The sequence below is a fragment of the Eubalaena glacialis genome, chromosome 6 (genome assembly GCF_028564815.1).
Source record: "Eubalaena glacialis isolate mEubGla1 chromosome 6, mEubGla1.1.hap2.+ XY, whole genome shotgun sequence".
Classification (NCBI taxonomy): domain Eukaryota; kingdom Metazoa; phylum Chordata; class Mammalia; order Artiodactyla; family Balaenidae; genus Eubalaena; species Eubalaena glacialis.
The window spans coordinates 55538762-55558003 of NC_083721.1; the positions used below are offsets into that span (position 1 = coordinate 55538762).

General features: G+C 40.3%; 1 protein-coding gene across 6 annotated transcripts in view; it reads left to right on the forward strand.

The window, feature by feature from the left end:
* The first annotated feature begins 4229 nt into the window (after window positions 1–4229).
* BBX (BBX high mobility group box domain containing) overlaps window positions 4230–19242 on the forward strand; it is a 279825-nt gene continuing 264812 nt past the window's right edge. For 3 of the 6 annotated variants that reach the window (XM_061194149.1, XM_061194150.1, XM_061194156.1), the window contains exon 1: window positions 8442–8519. In XM_061194149.1, the coding sequence (XP_061050132.1) occupies window positions 8454–8519 (66 nt within the window). In that variant the 5' untranslated portion in view covers window positions 8442–8453. Of the gene's footprint in view, window positions 4357–4813; window positions 4897–7585; window positions 7658–8441; window positions 8520–19242 lie in introns of those variants that run through there. The other 3 variants (XM_061194151.1, XM_061194153.1, XM_061194152.1) reach the window with 2 other exon arrangements.

The window sequence follows — 19242 nt, forward strand, 5'->3', positions numbered from 1 at the left end:
TATAGATAAAATGCTACAGAAGATCACAGGAGAGAGGGAATTCCAAGATGATTTGGCTAGCACTGCTCTAGGAAAGCAGGGTGTTTTCCTCTTTCTTTCTACCCCCAACTCTGCTGGGATCCAGTAGAAGCTGGTTCTCTTCAAGATTATGAATTTTTGCATTGGTGCTGAGAAGTGGTCCAGCTGTCCAAGTTCTAATTTTTAGTCCCTTTGCATTGGCCTTGGGGAAAGAGGTGTGATTTTCTCTATTTTTCTCTTATATGAGAAAAGAAAGTGAAGCTCAGCAAGGTCAAGTACAAGTCAAAAATTGTTATGTAAGGCAGACCCTCCTCTCTGCAACTATCTAGAGTTTCAATGCACAAAGCAAGGCTTGTTTCAAGGAATGATTTATTACAAGTTTGCCTTTTCAGGTGCTTAATAATGGCCACCCAATAGGATGTTTGCTTTATCCTGGGATCAGGCTGACATCCCTTTTATGTGCAGAGATGCTGGAGTTAGTAGAATGCACGCTAAAAGGAAATTGCAAACACTGGGCAAGTAAGTTGCAACAAGTTCTATAAGCTCCATTTGATGTGAAGGTTAAGTCTTAGAAAACATTCTGTAAAGCAGCTGTATAGGCTTGTATGTGTGAAAGATAAAAATAATATGTATTGAATGTTCAGTATGTTCCAGGTTTAAGCATTTTATATGGATTGTTTCATTTATGGTTTCTCTTGTTATCCTACAAACTAGGAAACTCAGTCTTGGCCCAATCAAGGAATTTGTCCAAGGTTACACAGTTAGGAAGTGGTGAAATCAGGATTTGAAATAGGACTGAATAAAGAAATAACGTAAAATAAGGAAGTAAAAAGTTGTTTATAGATATATACACATGTACACATAAACACTTGTATGTGCACATTTACACATATATTTAAATTTACTCTTCCCAAATTATTTTGAAATTATTTTATTTCAAAATGAAATTAAGAAAATGGACAATCAAGGCCATGAAAAAGAGGAATATGCTAACCATGAGTTCAACCTGTGATTGACCATCAAATGTGAAAACAAGAAAGGAAAAACCCTTTCTTGGAGACCCTTTTGAATGCCATTTTACTCAGGAAACCAACGGTTATTTTTCTTTTCATAACCCTACATTATAAAAATTAAATAAACTCCCTGAAAGCTATGATTTTTCATATTTTTAATTTTGGGGCACTACTGGCATTTAAAATTTCTTGATATTTATTTTTAAATAAGATAATTAAAATTCTAAAAAGTATTTCCTAAATGATAAATGGTAAAGTGCTACATTACATTTAGTTCTAAGCCTCTTCTCCTTACTTCGTGGCAAGGCTTTACCTATCACACAAGAGACTGGAGTTGTATTCCATCACTTCTAGGAACAGGCAATTTTCCTTTTCCAAAATTCTGGTATGCACAGTGCCTACCTAGCACATAGATCCTTCTCAATAAATGATCTGCAACAGAGTACTGAATGACGGCTTATACTGCCACATAATGCCCAATACACCACCAATATATAATTTGTGTTAAAAAAATGTGCCGTTATCCGAATCTAAAGGCTCTGTGGACCCACCAGTTTTCCAGTAGCAGTAATGACTTGCAACTAATCATTTCTATGCACTTCTTCATGCTCCCTTGCATCAGTCCTGGTCAGTTAGTACCTTGTACTGTCAGAGGTCTCCAAACTTGAATACAAAAACCCTGGGGCACGTGATAAGACTATATCATAGGAGTGTGGGGAGAAAATATTAAAACTCTTATTTAACTTCTATTTTATTTTATTTTTGGCTGCACCATGTGGCTTGCTGATCTTAGTTCCCCGACCAGGGATCGAACCTGGCCTGGTGAGCCCTCACCACTGGACCGCCAGGGAATTCCCTTAACTTTTATTTTTATCTCACGCTTTTTCATTTAGTTTCTGTGATTGCACGCTTTGTAATAATAAATAATATATCCATGTAGTGGTACATTTTAAAAAACATATACAGAAATATACATATATTGAGGATACTCACTCAAACATTTTACTGATAGCAATGGGTGATCTAAAAGTTTGAAAATGTAACTCTAAATAATCCTGCTAAGCTAAGTATACTTCAACCAAAAAGAAAAAAAAAAATCTTTGAGACCATAAAGAAATAAAGAATGTTTTCCTATGGCTGGGGTTGGGGGTAGGGGTGGGGAGTGGGCAAGTCTTTCACAGTTTTCATAACATGAATATACTAGCAAATAATTCACAGCACTTCACTCAGCAATTAAATATAGCAACTTGTGCTGATTTTTTTTTTTTTTTTTTTTCCTCTTCAAAAAAGAGAACAGTGAAATCCTGAGAAAGTTTTTCTGGCTTTTCCTCTATCTGTCTCTTGTCCCTGAAGTTTGTCATTTGGAAGGAAGGACTGTCAAGTTATTTAAAACCTGTGTTGGGTATTAAAGAGTCCTGGGGTTAAGTTCCTTCTTCACTGGTATTCTGTGTAATCTTGAGCAGAATGTGTAATATTCTCTGATGGATAAAATAGAGATAACAATACTTAGCACCAATCTCAAAGCAGTGTGTAATGTGGATAAAGAACACTTTGTTCCTTCTGTCAACTAAATGCAGAGCATCATTAATATAATCTTTAATATTATCAGTTTAAAATGCTGTGGTTTTATATACTTTTCCCTTTTAAAAATTATTTTCCTTTAAAAAATAAACAAAACATCACATTTCTAAATACCACTGTTTGTTGTCTAAACTTCATAAACTTAAATTTTCTCTGTATCTGTTTCTGGTTCCCAGTCTTTCGCACACACGCACATACACACTCATTCGATAACTTTATGGATGTGAGAGAAAAATCTCAACATAACATCATGCAAATAAAGCGGGATTTGAAATAAGTTCTCTTATCCAGCTTTCCTTTAAGTTTTAAAGCTACGCATCTAGGCCATAAAATCGTGATGTTTATTTAATCTTCAAAATGTTTGTGTTTAAGAATAATTCACAGACTCTTAAATCAGAAAGAACCGTAAGAAAACATCTAGGGCCTATGATAATGCCTGGTACACAGTAGATGCTGAATAAACATTTAGTGAAGGAAAACTGGGAGAAGCTTCTTATTTTAACCTTAAAAGAAAAAATGAAAACAAAACCCCAAACCAAATCTGGGCATTAAAGAGGCTAAAGTAGTTGCTCAAGATTGTTTAGCGAGTTTAAGAGTTGGGTCTAGAATTTATTCCTCTTAGTTTCCAGCTGTTTTTTTCCCAGCAACCTGTTGACTTGTTTATATAGGACTGTCAAATATAATCTGTCAAAGATGCATCACAGAAAAAAAATCAGAAAGAAGAGCCCTTGGGTTCTCCATCTCCCAAAGTCAACCAACATGTGATGTTCACATATGATGTGAAATATGGAAAGTAAATATATATATAATATGCAAAATATAAATCTTGCATATATTGATTCAGAAGGGCTATTTTTAAGGAAAAGGGGCAATAGCCGATCTTCCATGACTTATTCTACTTTACAGCACTGTTTGTATGCCCACGCAGGTGATCTGCAGTCCTCTGACCAGCTAAAAGTAGAGTGGCTATTTCAGCAAAATGTTTATCTTTGTTTCTGTGTATTGTTGTGTTGATTTTTCTCAATTTACCTACGAATGAGGCACTAACAACCTCAGTGCTTACGGTCCTAATAAACTTATCTCGCACTGTTTTGGCCTATGTGATAGTTAACCCATTGACAAAAGAAATCCAAGCTGATAAAAGCCTTTCCTGGCCACTTGTTAGCCAGGTCAGGCTGTAAAATCATAACACAATGCACGCCTCTTCCATGGGGCACCACAAGGCAACGATTAAAAAAAAAAAAAAGAAAAAAAAACCCCCTCACTTCCATATCCAGTGGAGTTGTAGTTTATTACTATAACCCTCCCAAGTCAAAAGGACACCAGTTTCAAGCCTTGCAACTTGGTGCAGACAGGGATTTTCGCTCGCAACCCACTCTGCTGGGCCTCTCTACCTGTCCTCTCCTACTGTCTACAGGTCCCGAACATTAGAAAATAGAAAATGTGATGATCTTTGTGTGTCTCTGTAAAATGTGTGTATGTGTGCGTGTGTTTGGGTGTAACGGGCCTTCTGTTTGGCCGCGCGGCCTGTCCATCACGGAGCGGGCCAATGGCAGGCTGCCTTATATAAAATGAGTGTTTTCAGTCTCTCCTGGCTGCATGTACTGTATGTGGAGCAGTGTACAGTGAAGCGGAGGCAGAGCGGCTCCGCGAGCTCCTCTCTCTCCACTTTCCCATAGAGAACCCCTGACTGGCCGCTGAGGGCGAGCCACACACACGCCCTCGCGCCCGGCGAGCCCGCGAGGTAAGCGCCCCCCCATCCCCAGCCCTTCCCGGGCGCTCTCCCCGCACTTTCTGTTTTCCTACTCACTTGCGAGCCGCCGGGCTGCAGCCCCAAGGACTCCGCGGCAGGAGCAGCGGCGGCGGCGGCTGTGGCGGCAGCCGGTAGGCTGGACTTGAGGAAGACGGAGGGAACCCCGCGCGTCCGGAGCCGCCGCCAGCCGGCCCGCTCCCCGGGCACTTTACCCCTCCGCCAAAACTTTGGGTCGGGAGAGGTCGGGGGCGAGGGTCGCCGCGGCCGCGCCGGCGGCGAGCGGGGGGCGCGAAGGCAGTGCCCTGCGGGCGGGAGGCTGGGGGCCGGGCTGGGGAGTAGTAGGCCAGCCGGTGCCAGGCTGCGTTTGCAACCAGCACCTCTCGGCACACAGGCAGCGCCGCCCGAGAGGGGCACGGGAGCCGCGGCGCGGGCAGGAGCAGCCCGAGGAAAACAACAACAGAGCCCTCACGCCGGCGGGCGGCCGGGCGGCTCTTGGCCGCCTGGGGAGCCCCAAACTTCATCTCGGCGAAAGTACGTGGAGCCCAGCCTGGGCTCGGCTGCCGGGGAGGTGGGGCCTGGGGAGTCGGGGCAGGGGAGGAAGGTACAAGGAGCCAGCCCTCAGTGGATTTATCGAACGTTTCGTCTGCGTCGGTGACCGGGAACAGCAGCCCAGTTGCTCGTTCATCTGGAGAGTTGGGATTTGGGTGTTCCGGCCCCGGAGATCGGTGCCCTCTCACCCCCCCACCCCTAACCAAATGCGCGGCGAGTAGAGAAAGTGCTGTTTTAGTGCCAGAGTGGCTAGGAGGAAGAATAGGGGAGAGGGGGAAGAGGGCGAGGGAGAAGGGGAGAGAGAAGAGGGAGGGAAAGCCGGCGGGGGCGGGGGGTGAGGGCAAGAGAGAGAGCGAGAGAAAACCGGAGAGGACGAGAGGGAGAGCGAACGAGAGAACGGGAGGGAAGAGAGGAGGGGGAAGAGGAGGAGGGAGGCTGTGTCAGGATTTTGCTTGAATGTGGGATTATGTTGTGTCAATAAGTTTAAGGTGGAGAGAGCGAAGCTGGCGGGGGGGGGGGTGGTGGAGGGGAGGAGGAAGGCCTTGGCTGTTTAAAGTCTTATTTCTGAAGGTAAGTGATGGCATTGCATGGTCGCGATGACAGAAAACTTGCAGATCCTTTATCCGGGGATGGGGTCGATGCCTCTAGAAAGAGCTCCCCAGCCCTCTTAAGCCACACTCGTGTTCCACTGTTATTTGCTGCGATCCGGGTCGCTAGTAAATTACAGAAATCAGACTCGAGGTTTCTTTTCCTCCTCCACCTCGTCTCGCTCGCTCACCCTCAGCAATTTATTATTATTTTATTTTTTGGTATTGTATGAAACTTAATGTAACTGAGACCAAACCCGAGTCCTGTAATTTACAAGGACCCTGAATCCAGGAATCTGGAACACGTTTATGTGTGAAATAATCCGCGATCATTTCAGCTAAATGAGGAAGGTAAAACGAAACGATGCAAAAAGCGAAGACACAACATGTACGACAGGGAGGGGGGGGAGAGGGAGAGACGGAGAGAGAAGCTATTTTTTGCTTTCCTTTCGGTAGAAAGGATAATAAAGCGTGCATTCCCCTTCCCTCTCGGTGTGTAGGGTCCAGTCAATATTTTAACTGTCTGAGGACAAATTAGTCCAGGTGGATCTCGCCGAAAAGTTTCGCGAGGTGGGGTGGAGGTGGGGGGGTACGAAGGGGAAGGTGGGTGGAGGTGATGGGGGATGGGGACGGAGCGAGCTCTGCCTCTGCTGATGGTCATTGGCCTGGGGCTTTGAAACCATTGCCTGTCCTGCTAATGACACGTCCAGTTCTCGTCTCCCGGCCGCGGACGCCGGGCTGCCGGGGACCGGGGTACTTTCCCCGCGCGGGGAGGGGCGTTCTTCGCCATCCCCTGGGGTTGCCCACTCGCGACGTGGGGCCCCCACGCGCGCCTCTTCTGCGCGCCGCCGCCACCTCGGCTCGCGCGACTTTTGTAGCCAGCCCGCGGCGAGGGGGCGCAGGGGGTCCCCGGCGCGGACGTCTCCGCGCGGCCACCCCTCTCCCGGCCCCACGCGCGCCGCGCGGTCCAAGCCCGGAATGGCAGCGCCGGGCGGAGCGGCGGTGCCTCCCCGGGGGGCAGCGGAGGCAGCGGCGGTGGCGGCGGGATCTTCGCCGGGGCCCGCGGGAGGAGGAGGAGAGGGAGGGAGGGAGGAGGAGGAGGGGAAGGAGGAGGAAGAGGAGGAGAGGGAGGAGGTGTTTTCTGTCCAGACCGCCGCCAGTTCGAGCGGGCACGGGGACGGGGACACCCCACTCGTTGCTCCTCCGTTATGGAAAGGTGTTTAGCAGACTTTTACGCCCGGAGTGTGGGCTTTGCACTTCATTTTTTTTTCTCCCCCCTCTTCCCCAAAGCAAGATGGACTCTATTCCCTTTCTCTTTCTTCCTCTGCCTCTGTCTTGTCAGCCTTAAAGATCGACATTTTGTACTAAGATGCAAACTTGATGGTGACCAGCAACAAAGCCGGGGTGGGATCCCTCGCTCCCTTCCTCCCTCTCCGTTTTCCAGCTCCCCCCACCCCGATCTCAAAGACCTGGTGGCCCTGCACTTGACGCCGGGGGCTCTGGTGAATGTGTTTCCCCACTCGGTTCCGATCTCCAATCTCGGGATTGTGACCGGGGCCGGGCGTTGGGGCGACATTTGTGGCCGCCCAGGTCTGCAGGGCTGAGGGCTGCGCTACCTGGATCTGCTGGATCTGCTGCTGTCGCCCTGCTACCTCCGGCCGGCTCCTGGGCACGGGGAGGCTCGGACTGCCTATCGATTGCCATGATTTGGTTCCTGGTGCATTTGTCCTGGGGGCGGCGATCACTTGTGCAAGTTGATGAATGATCACGATGTGGGTTTTGGGTTTGCAGGATGGATCAACTGCCTTGTACATACCGGGAGTAGGGGGCAAGTGTGCTGGAGACACCCTAGAATGCCAGCTGGGCTACCCTCCCCTCAGCCTCTGCCCTTTGAATACAGGGAGCTTCTTTGCCTTTATTGCCCCACAGTTCGAGTGTAGAGGTGGAGATGGTGAGAAGGAGGGGTTGGTGGGGAGCTGGACTCCTGGGTTTCGGGGTCCTTCCTTCATAAATGTTGCAGGAGTTGGGACTCAATTGTAAAGCTCTACCATACTGATGATGTACCTTTATTTGATACTTTATAGGTCACTATCATATGACAAAGGCTTTGCTGCAGTTCATCTTCCTCCCTGTGTACTTTCCATTTGCCTTCCTGGGTAAGTATGCAAACTCTTCATACAGGGAAGCTGGATGGTATTAGTAATGACATAAGGGTCCTTACTGTACACGTAAGAAGATACCTTATTGGGTTTGCAGCACCCCAGAAACTTGTCTTGCTGAGTTTCCCATAGCAGAAGTCAATTTATGATTTCTAGTATTTACAATTCAGCTATGGTTATTATTATTTTAAGATAGTTTAAATGTGCATTTCACATTTTCCTGCAAGTAAGTGTCATTTGAAAACTTATCTTTTTTAATTGATAATAAAATTTCACGTAGAGTTGAAGGCCTAGGAAATTTAATGCTAGATAATATTGTAGGAAGATTGTAGCTTGTGAGTAGAGAGAATTATTAAAAACCCAAGGAATCATTGCTCAGAAGACCTCTCTAAATTACAGTGACTGACATTTACTTACTCTTTCCTGGGCTCTCTTTTCTTAGGGAACTTGTGCTGTTTGTGACAGTTACCTTTGTAGTGGGGAGAGGGCGGACTGGGCAATATAGTAAATCTAGCATTTAGTGTACCAGCTTGATTCAAAAGGCAAATAACTGTCCTAATTGATAGTAATTTTTGTCAAAATTTATATATTTGGAGAAATTGAGTGCATTTTAACAGCCTGTATATATAATAAATAGCAACTTTGAAATCTGACACTAAGTGCCTTTTTCAGATAATGCCTCCCAAATGGAAAAGTTGGTGAAATAACGTGTGGGACAATAAGTGCCTAAAAAGTCTGGTTGTGAGAAGTAACCCTCTGGGTGAAAACTGAGGGTTTAACATTTGAAAGCCGCATGGTGAGCCCAAACTGCAGAAAACCAATGTGTAATTTTGCCCCTCCATTGTCAGAAACACCTCAGGTACTCTAAGTTGCTGATACGTTAAGAAAACTGGTTGTACGAAATTGTGTAAATCAGCTTTGGTGCTTTGTAATATTACCATAATGAAGACAGACTGTATTTTGTGAATGAAAATGGACTTGAATTCAGTTTTCCATAAAAGAAAAAGAAAAGGGACCTCATTTTGTTTCCTGGCTTGCTGGCATATTGTGTATGTTACTAAAAGATTGTGTTAGTATTGAGAGGAATTGAGTTTTGAAGACCAGGCCTTTCTGGTAGTTTCTATATGGTAGCAAAATGTACTTTGACATTGCTGAGAACCTTAGATGATATATAATAGAAGCTCTGTGTCCAGCATTTTTTAATGGAATGTAAAATATCGTGTTATTTCAGATAGAAGAGCCTCCTAATATGTCACATGCATAGCAGGCCAATTGGAGTGGTCAGAATGAGATGGGTCTGTAAGATGAATTTAGTGCACACCAAAATATGTGGATTTCAGCGTCTTTGATTTTTTTTTTTTTTAAAGCTTCTTTGCAAGAGAAGTTTTTCATTTTTGAACATATGGCAAGAGTATTCAAAATGCATTCTTGATTACTAAAGAACACCACATTTATATATGTGAGGCACGTTATTTTGTTCACTGGAGCAAACTTTTAATGCTAGTTCTTTCCCCATGGAAATATATTTGACCAATTCAAAATTTAAAATGGGAATAGGTAATTTCCAGAATAAAAGCGATCTGATGAGCTCTTGCATTTCTTTGAGATATCAAATAACTGCTTCATTAAAACAATGTTTTCAAGAAAAGTCTTGGTCTTTGAAGTCAGAGTAGTTTTTATAGTATAAAATTTGAAGTAGTGATTTTAAAAGTCGCGCCGACAATGAATTACAAGTTATTTGCATCTAAAATGTATTTATTAGATTTGAGGCTTAATTTTCAAAGTAAGATTTTAGATAAAGGTTTTGCTTCTCCATTGCCAAGAGTTTTCAAACTCTTCATTTTATTATTCTGCATATCTCTATTAAGTTCTGAAGCTGAAGTCTTAATTTGCATTTCACATTTAAAGCTAGCTATTGAAAAGGGGGTTCATCTATGTTATTTCTTAGTGGTACGTATTTGGAGGTACTGTGGCGGTTTTAGGTAGAATCTTCCCCTAGGGACTAAGATACTAACAAATTTTGAAATTTTGACACCTTTCTTTTTTTTATATCCACCTTGATCTTTATATCCAAATTTTTAAAAAAAGTTCCAGGTTTAGGAGTTTGTGAGGTAGCTCTGCTTTTAATGTATATATAGCTCTGCTATACAACTTGAAAAGTGTATACCGTCTTTGACCTTATAGACCTGATCTTTATACTTTATCCATTGGAACAGATTTGTTTAGACATTGAATTTATAACATAGCTTTGAGTGAAAGCTAGGATGAACATATAATTATGGTTTGCTTGTGCTGTAAGTAACTATGTAATTGATAATGTTTCTTGTATATAGTTACAGAAGGAACAACAGCCTTAAAATGTGGCACAACTCATGAAAATCTAATTCAGCAGCTAAAGTATTTATACAGCCATATTTTCAGTGAAATTACAAACATAATTTCTAATTATTAATCATCAGCCAATATACTTAATGTTTACGTTTTCCTACATTTCATAAAGAGCATGGGTAAAGCAAGGGCCATAGTTTTAATGGGATCTTACCATGAATATCAATTACTTTAATATTAGAAATCTTTAATAGAAGTAATAAAGACTTCACAGTTCAACCCTATTAAAAGAACTTTTTGAAAATAGCCTCATTATAGATGTGCCTGTTTTTGCTGTACTAACAGAAATCCCTGAAATTATTAGTCTCTTGAAAGAGTGCAGAAATGTTTAAGATTGTGTTTTTAAATGTTCTGAATTACTAAATATAGGCAGTTAATTTTGGCATATTGCATGACCACCAGTGTGGCATACCTATATTTTAAAATTTAAACTTAAGCAAGTATTTATCTTAAGAAGAAGACACTTTTCTTGAACTCGTAGTTTGAAATCCACCTTGTTTTTCAACATTTCACCACCAAGGGCACCTTTTAAAATAGGTCTGAGTGGTATCTCTCCTGTATTTTTAGTCAGCTTCCTTCCTCTCACTATGAAATGAAAACAAACCCAAATTATAAAAACATTGTAATTTCACTGCCTCACTTTTTTAAAAAATTAATTAATTAATTTATTTTTGGCTGCGGTGGGTCCTCGTTGCTGCGCGCGGGCTTTCTCTAGTTGCGGCGAGCGGGGGCTGCTCTTTGTTGCGGTGCACGGGCTTCTCATTGCGGTGTCTTCTCTTGTTGCGGAGCAGGGGCTCTAGGCGCATGGGCTTCAGTAGTTGTGGCTCTCGAGCTCTAGAGCACAGGCTCAGTAGTTGTGGCTCTCGAGCTCTAGAGCACAGGCTCAGTAGTTGTGGCTCTCGAGCTCTAGAGCACAGGCTCAAGTAGTTGTGGCGTGCGGGCTTAGTTGCTCTGCAGCATGTGGGATCTTCCCGGACCAGGGCTCGAACCCATGTCCCCTGCATTGGCAGGCGGATTCGTAATCACTGCACCACCAGGGAAGTCCCACTGCTTCATTTTTATCATGTGCCCCAAGTAAATTGGATGCAGGAGGTCCTCAGGCTACCCTTTGAGAAACACTGCTCCAGAGGTGGTAAGGACTAAGGCTAATGACTGAATGGACATTCTTCCAGCTTGAAGATTCTGTGTAATTCCGTCAGTGGGTTTATACTACCTCAGGGGCAGTCATCACATACTGTGTCGAATTGTAGAGATTTCTGTATTTTAAGTCACACCTGAGGAAAGCACTTTTTGAGTTCAGCTTCACTCAACATTCATATGTGTTCATATTGTCCCTTAGAAGGCAATTATAGTTTCTTAAAATGCCAGGACATCATAACTGTAAAGATATACCCAGAAAATCCTCATGTCTTAATGGGGATTGTTTTCTTTCCTTTTTTTTTTTTTTTTCTTTCAAAGAAAAAGATAAAGTGAAAATTGAAATAAGTACCAGTTACACAACGGAAATTCAAAAGAAGACAAGCCAGTAAAGAATTCTGTCTAATAGTATATATAAATAGAAAAGGAAAGACTAAGGGAATGAAAGACTTAAAGGATTAAATATAGACCATGAAGCATTGACACACCTTCCAAAATATAAACTTAATAAGTTAAAATATGTGAGTCAGCTCCAGGATCTAGATAGTAAAATAACTTCAGATAGTGAGGAGGTTGTGTAAAATACAAAGTAAAAATTAAAAAGAATGAATTGGATTTTATGAAATCTTAGAAAAATGAAAAATATTGTAAAATATTGATTAAATAATTAAACCAATAGTTAAATATAGCCCTTGGGTGAAAAGATCAGGGAATAAAACAGAAACTCCTGGATTGGAATAACTGAGATCCTGAAAAGGACATAGAAGTTTGGATATTTTGTAAAGGGAATAATTAAAAAAAAGGTTGATAACTTATTTCAAAGGACAAATAAGAATGAGGATAAAAGTTGTTTAAAGCAGCTGTATTTCTCAAATGTTTTTGAAGTCTATGGTAAGAAATACCTTTTATATTCCAATCCACATAAAAAAACCTGGAACGAAAGTTTCCTGAAACAGTACTAAGAGCAGTGCTCTAATGTTTTCTATTCGTATCTAATCTGTATAAATCTAATCTGTTCCAAACAATTTTATTAAAAAAAAATACAGGGTGTCATTCACTAAATTTATTTTATGACTTACAATTTAAAAAACACCAGTTTTGCTTGCAAAATATGGAATCTCCCAGGCCCCATCCTCATATTCTGATTCAGTGTGTCTGGGATAGGGCCCAGGAATGTGCATTTTAACGGTACTGCAGTGATTCTGAAGCAGGTGTGAAGTCCTCTGACATATTTTGAGGAACTCTGGTTTTAGGGACTGATGGCTAAAGATTGAATGGAGTCACATACTTGAATGTGGGCTTAGAGTTCATTTACTGCTGAGGTCTCTTCCAGAGCCTCAAGATTCTATGGCTGTATTTCAGTCAGCATGTTTGCAATACTCAGAGGGCCCTCATTGCACTCTGTAGATGTCCCATAGTAGCAGGTATAGTACAGAGAGCAGAGGCTTTGCAGCCAAAGAGCCCTGGGTTTCACTCTTGCTGCCTCTCTAGCTTATAAGCTGAGGGACTTTGGGCATGTCACTTCAGAATGAACTTCCATTATCATATGTGCAGAAGGGCCTCTTAATATTTACCATGCAGCAGAATGCGAATTACATAAGACAATAATGTCTGTAATGACCCTTATCCACAGTCAGCGCTCAATAGTATATGATTTATAGTTATTCAGTATATCTCATCTCACCCCAACTCCCACTAAGTTTGAAATTTCACAAGGCTGTGCCTTTTAATTTTTGTTTCCTCCAAAGTAATTTTCAACTCTGATATCATGAAACACTGGTGCATTTTTAACTGGATGTGAGGTGCTGGACAAACAAGTTGTTACTGAAGGAAATAATAAGAATAACCAGGAGGAAAAAAAGAAAAAAACAACTGAGGCATGCCACATTTAAGTACGGTGCTCCTTCAGGTTGGGGCAATGATTCTCCCACCTCTTTAAAAAGACATAGCACAGGACAGTACACAATTCGGAGTGGTTAGTTGACAGCACTGGACATTCCCTCTGGTGACTTTGATACATCTTGGAATGTCTTAGAGCGTCAATTCTCTTTTCTACCATGACACATGCGACTAATGTTTATGCATGGGACACTATGATTTCCCTGGTTATAGACATAGATAAATTATGCAGTTTTTTTTTTTTTTTAAAGATTTATTATTTATTTATTTTATTTTATTTTTGGCTGCCTTGGGTTGTGGTAGTTGGGATCTTCACTGAGGCATGAGGGATCTTTCGTTGAGGCGCACGGGCTTCTCTCTAGTTGTGGCTTGCAGGTTTTCTCTTCTCTAGTTGTGGCTCGCAGGGTCCAGGGTGTGTGGGCTCTGTAATTTGCTGATGCAGGCTCTCTAGTTGAGGTGTGCAAGTTCAGTAGTTGCGGCACTTGGGTTTAATTGCTCCGCGGCATGTGGGATCTTAGTTACCTGACCAGGGACTGAACCCGCATCCCCTGTCTTGGAAGGCGGATTCTTTACCACTGGACCACCAGTGAAGTCCCATGCAGTCGGTTTTATAGGTAGTTCACTGTGTGATAAAGCCACTTCTTTCCGTATCAAGAAAGTATATCAGAATACAAGCAAGAGTGATGTTATTATGATGAAAACCTTAAATACACCCATATATACACATGTAAAATCCTTTATAAACTGTGGTACCTTAACTTTTCATAACTAATTACTTGGGGGCACTCCTCACAACCAGTTAAAACTTACCTTTGTGTCAAGGCATGAAGATTGAGAAGCATTATATCCGAAGTGCATAACAAATTACATCGCGCAAAATGGCACTTAAATAAAAAAGAGGGACAAACTAAGGAGAAGATGAATGGGAAATACTCCAAATCCCTGAAATCTTGAACAATGTGAAAATCAAAAGCCAGGGGAAATGCAACCTGTGGTTAAGTGCAAAGGAAGTGCAAAAGACTGCAAGTACCAGGGTTCTCAAACTTGAATACTCACTGCTTCTATCATAGACATTTTTAAGTAGTCTCAATGTTCATTTACTTTATTTGAATAAATTAAAATTAAATAACTTTGTTTTTTATAACTTTTAAAAAAAAATTAATTAAGTAGTTAATTAATTTTTTTGGCCACACTGTGCGGTTTGCAGGATCTTAGTTCCTCAGCCAGGGATTGAACCCAGGCCCTTGGCAATGAGAGCGTGGAGTCCTAACCACTGGACCACCAAGGAATTCCCTGTATTTCCTAACTTGTAAGGATAGATTTGCCAGGAACATCTTCCTACTTGGCTAAATTTTAATTTGCCATACTTTTTCATCTCTAATAAATAAATAAACTGTTTTTGTATCTTGATCTGTAGTGGTATTGGATATACATTCACAATCCTCTATCTAAAAAAATCTCTGAAAAACTAAAAAGTTTTTGTTCCTCCAAAAGTTTGACATCAGAACTCACTTGGTGGCAAAACCTGACCCAGAGTGTCATGGACCTGTTTAAAATAGTTTTTAAAGCCCACTTAGAATATTCACATATTTTGCTGTAGAAGTAGTAAGTAGTATGGTTGATTATGAGGCCCTATCCTAGATTGGACTAGGAATGTTACATAAAATATACTATATGCTCCATCTGACCTTTTTAAAGCCCACAAAAATCTGAAGCATTGGACCTAAGGGTTTCGTATAAGGGATTGTGATCCTATTGTATTAACTTCCTTAGTCCACAGTGTGAAATTATCTGGTATTCCTACCCATTTAACTCAATGAAAATCCTCTTGCTAATTTTGATAAGGAAAGCTTAAACACACATACACACACTAGTTGAACCTCATCTATCCATTTTGACATTGTGATTCTTTTTTGGTTGTTGTAATTTTTAGTTTTGTTAAACAAACACAAACACCCTGATAGCTGTAACGTTTGAAGTTTCTACCATGTTGAACATTTCTCATAATGGTGAACAAAATTTAGGTTACTTTCATTATGTTTTACTCTTAGGAGAAGTTTCATGAAGGGGTTATATTTCCTTTATTACTTTGCTACTTGCATCTTTCTTTCCTTCTATCAGAAAAGTAAAAGTAGAAAATGTTTTCTGCAAATTTGGTCTCCTCTCAGGTGAGAATGTTTCTGGGTTGTATTGTTTTATAGAGGTTCTAGGTATCTTTATTTTCAATAATTAGATAACTGTGAAATGCTGAGTTAAGATCTTTCATCTGTACTTCTAATTTCCTATGAAAACCACTAAAAAAATTGAAAAGTATGATGTGAGGAAGAGTCTATATGACACCGTAGGAATAAAGTAATAGCTGTATCTGAACTATTGTTATGGTAAGACTTAAATCAGTCTTCATTTAGTAGATTAAAACTGTTAATGGCTAAAGAAAGTTTTTTGTCTTTTATTATTTGTTGATTTGACTACATCCTTTGGTGTAGGAAAGCTACAGATTGAGTAATTCAGAGGGAGTCTTATTAGCAGTGCTGATTCTTTTAATAATAAAAAATGCTGACTTGTTTTCCAGCTTTTGGTGCACCTCTCAAAACTCACCCAAGGGTAGAGTTCTCATTGACTGCAAAGGGAATGTGGTGGAGCATGTAACAAAATGAGAAAATAATTCTCTACACCCAGCTGTCAAACTTTGATTATATTTTGAGTTACTGAAGTTACCATTTTTTTCATTCTCTCCCATTCTTCCTTCCCTCTCCTCCCTCCCCTCCCCTTTTATCTCTCTGTCCTGTTTCTCTCAGCTGATTATTATATTCACTAATGTGCATCTGGGATACTGCCTAGAAATGTCTGAGAATGGGAATGTGGGGTTGAACTTTTTGTTTTATTTACCATTATTTGATTTTAAAGATTTGTTTGTAGTTTTTGAGTCCTTTTAGTATTCATCCCTACGCATATAATGAAGTTGTTGATATATGAATTGGCGACTTACACAGTCCCTACATATGTGTCAGTTAGGAAGGGATCATGTGGAGCCTTTAGCAGGGCTACGTGAAGTAAAGGCACCTGTTGTTTTTATGAAGTAAATTCCTTATCCAATCATTTTTGTTTTTTAAGGTGATAGTGTGATTACATGGTTTCATTTATATTTAAGGGAAAATTGAAAGCAGTTTTTAGAAGAGTTGCCCAAATAGTATTTCTCTTTGGGAGGAAGGGAGAAAGATAATTTGCAGTCAGATGCTCTGCCACTGAGCTGTACCCCTTGGGAGAAAGATATTTGGACTGAGGGCTGCCTTGTGAAGTATCAATACAAGTTTTATTTTTACTACTTTGTTTGTTTTTCACAACAACTTTCTGATGAGAGGTGACCCTGTTTTAATGAGGAGGAAACTAAGTCTTAGGTTAAGTAGTTTGTCTGAGGTCACACAGCTAGCAAGTGACTGTGCCAGGCTTAGAATGCCTGTCTGCAGTGCCAGCGTCTCCTGGGCTTGTTTTGTATTTACCTGCCTTGAGGACCACATTCCAAAAGGTTAGAAATGAAAGTTTTGAGGCAACTTTTAGAATTCCCTCCAATTTTTCTTTCTCCCAAAAGAGAAATCGTCTTCATTTTGAAGTGATAGGGCTTGGAACACCGTTCTCTATCAATCTTAAGAGAGGTAGATGAGAAAGTCTCTGAACTGGGGTCAGCTGTCAGTTTTCATCTGTGAGGTCACAGTCAAAGACAAAACCGGCTTCAAACTTAGTTTATAAATTGATATTTAGTGAACTTTCTTTCTGTTTGGTATATCTAGTACAGAAATGTCTAATAACAGTTACTGGTTTCACTACTTATTAATTCCTCTGGTATGTCAGTAGCAATCATCATTCATCATGAGGAGTTTTTCTCACTGAATATTCTATATGTTTTTACTCTGGTACTTTGAATATATTTTACAAAAGGAATTTAACAATTTAACATGGATAGTGTTATAAAATAGTTTTCTGGCATTTGCTTTGAAAAGAAATTCAGTATTTGTGGAAAAAATTAATAAGCAGATTCATAGACTTCATTACAGAGTGTCTAAGGAGCAAACATGGATTAGAGAGTTAATCAAAAGTTACCAGTTTTCAAAGTGGTCTGTGGGTACTTTTGATTTATTTTACCTAAGAAACTTATTTCTGCTATAAGTAGAAAAGATTTTATAAATTACACATTTCTATACAAGTAGCAAATCATTTAAAAAATATAAAGTAACACATTGCTTTTTTTGTACTAAGAGCCCTATTCATCTGAAATTAAGTTCTCTTTTCTTTGCAAATTCAGCAAAGTCAGAGCCTAATTCAGATATAGAAGATAAAAAGTTTGTTCTTTTTAAGTGGCTTTTCTTTTTCCCTGATCCATGAAACATAGAAATAGGGTATTTTTCTATTTTGGCAAAGTAGCTTTTGTGGATGATAATCTTACGAAGAGTGCTCTTGCATGGTGCTAGCTGCATGATGCTTTGCCCGGGGTGTGTCAGGCTTCCATTTCTTGTCTTTCATCCCCCCACAATAAACCACTTCCATACTGTTCTCATTCAGGTAGGCTGGTAAACTGAGTACGTTTTATGGCATCTGACACTTTTCTTTTGACTTGCTTTCTTGGGTCATGTTCAAAGACCATTTTGCGTGTTAAATAATTTGGTCAAGTGTAGGTGAGATTCAGGTAGCAAAAACTACTACTGATTTAATTCACTGGTCATGGATTAGGTACTTACAGTGTATTGATGCTGATTTAAACTTTGAGGATATAAAAGATGAGTATAGAACATCCCTTATCCTCAAAGTAAGTGTCTTCTACTGGCTGGAAAAGTCCAGTAGATGTAAATATACATAATATAAATTCTTCTGTGCTAATTGTTCTAACAGATATGGCCTAAAATAGTACTGAGTAAAAACCACTAGAAAACTGGCTAATTCCAACGTAGGAGCTGACATTGAAATACAGCAGGGGTTTCTTCCTGTGGCACTGTATTTGTCCTAATTGTCATTAGGGTTGTAAACTAATTTGGCCCAAGCACTGGAGTGGATTTTAAAAATTAGACTTTTAACCCTGATTTGGTTTTATTTACTTACTAGTACATTCTTTTTGCTTTTAGTCTATTTCAAAAGCCAGTGAATTTTTTTTTTTTGATGAAGTTTTCAATTTATATTGTTATGTTTCATTCAAGAGTTTTGGACTTTCTTTTTATTTATTTTTACTTTTTTATTTATTGCTATTAATGTCACAATCTATAATGACAACACTTTTGAAGTAAAGGGAAGGGTTTGAGGATTCCACATACTGTATTCCAAATCATGTTAAAAGTATAGTGAACAGAAGAATAAGTTTGAACTGTGTTCACATTCCAATAAAAATATTATAAACTACTATAGCGAACACTTATTCTTACTTAAATTATACCAGTTAGAAATATATATTCCAATAAGATCTCAAGCCCAGTTATTAAACACACGTGAGATTCTAAAGAGGTAAAAATGTACTTTTCTATCCATGAGAGATTATAGATTAAAAATTATGCCCAATGCTTCCATCAAGCAATTTTCAGGTTTTCCAGGATGTTTTCAATCTGTATTTACAGCTGTGGTTTCTCTCATGGCTTAGAAAGCCATGACCTGGAGGGCACACATGAGTTTGGTCCTCTTTCTCTTTTATGTTTAGTAATCTGGGTTCTGGTCTTTGGATTTCCCTTTGACTTGATCAGACCTTCAGTATTGCTTTTTAAAATCATGACTTTTATGTTTATTACACCTCAGAATGTATGCATTTTCACCCAGTTTTATTTATGGCTCCCTTTTGACTGGTCATTTCTGGACATCAACACAGTTTAGATTAAAACTTTGTTTCTAAAATGCTCAGTGTTCCAGATGCCAACCCTGGGTGCTTTAATAACAAGCAAATACATTCGTAAGTGAAATCATAAGGAAGAAACTGATCTGGGAAAATATTTCTTCGTATGCTCACAACATTGATAATGACCCTAATGTTTACATTAAAGAAGCAAAGAGGAACGGAGACACACAGAAGAGTGGTTTGTTAGTCTTTCTTCCGTTCTCTGTCACGGGGCTGTTTGGCATCATGGAAGTAGAGTTATTCGGATCTTATTTACCAGTCCTCATGGTAATAATGAATTTCTTTATAA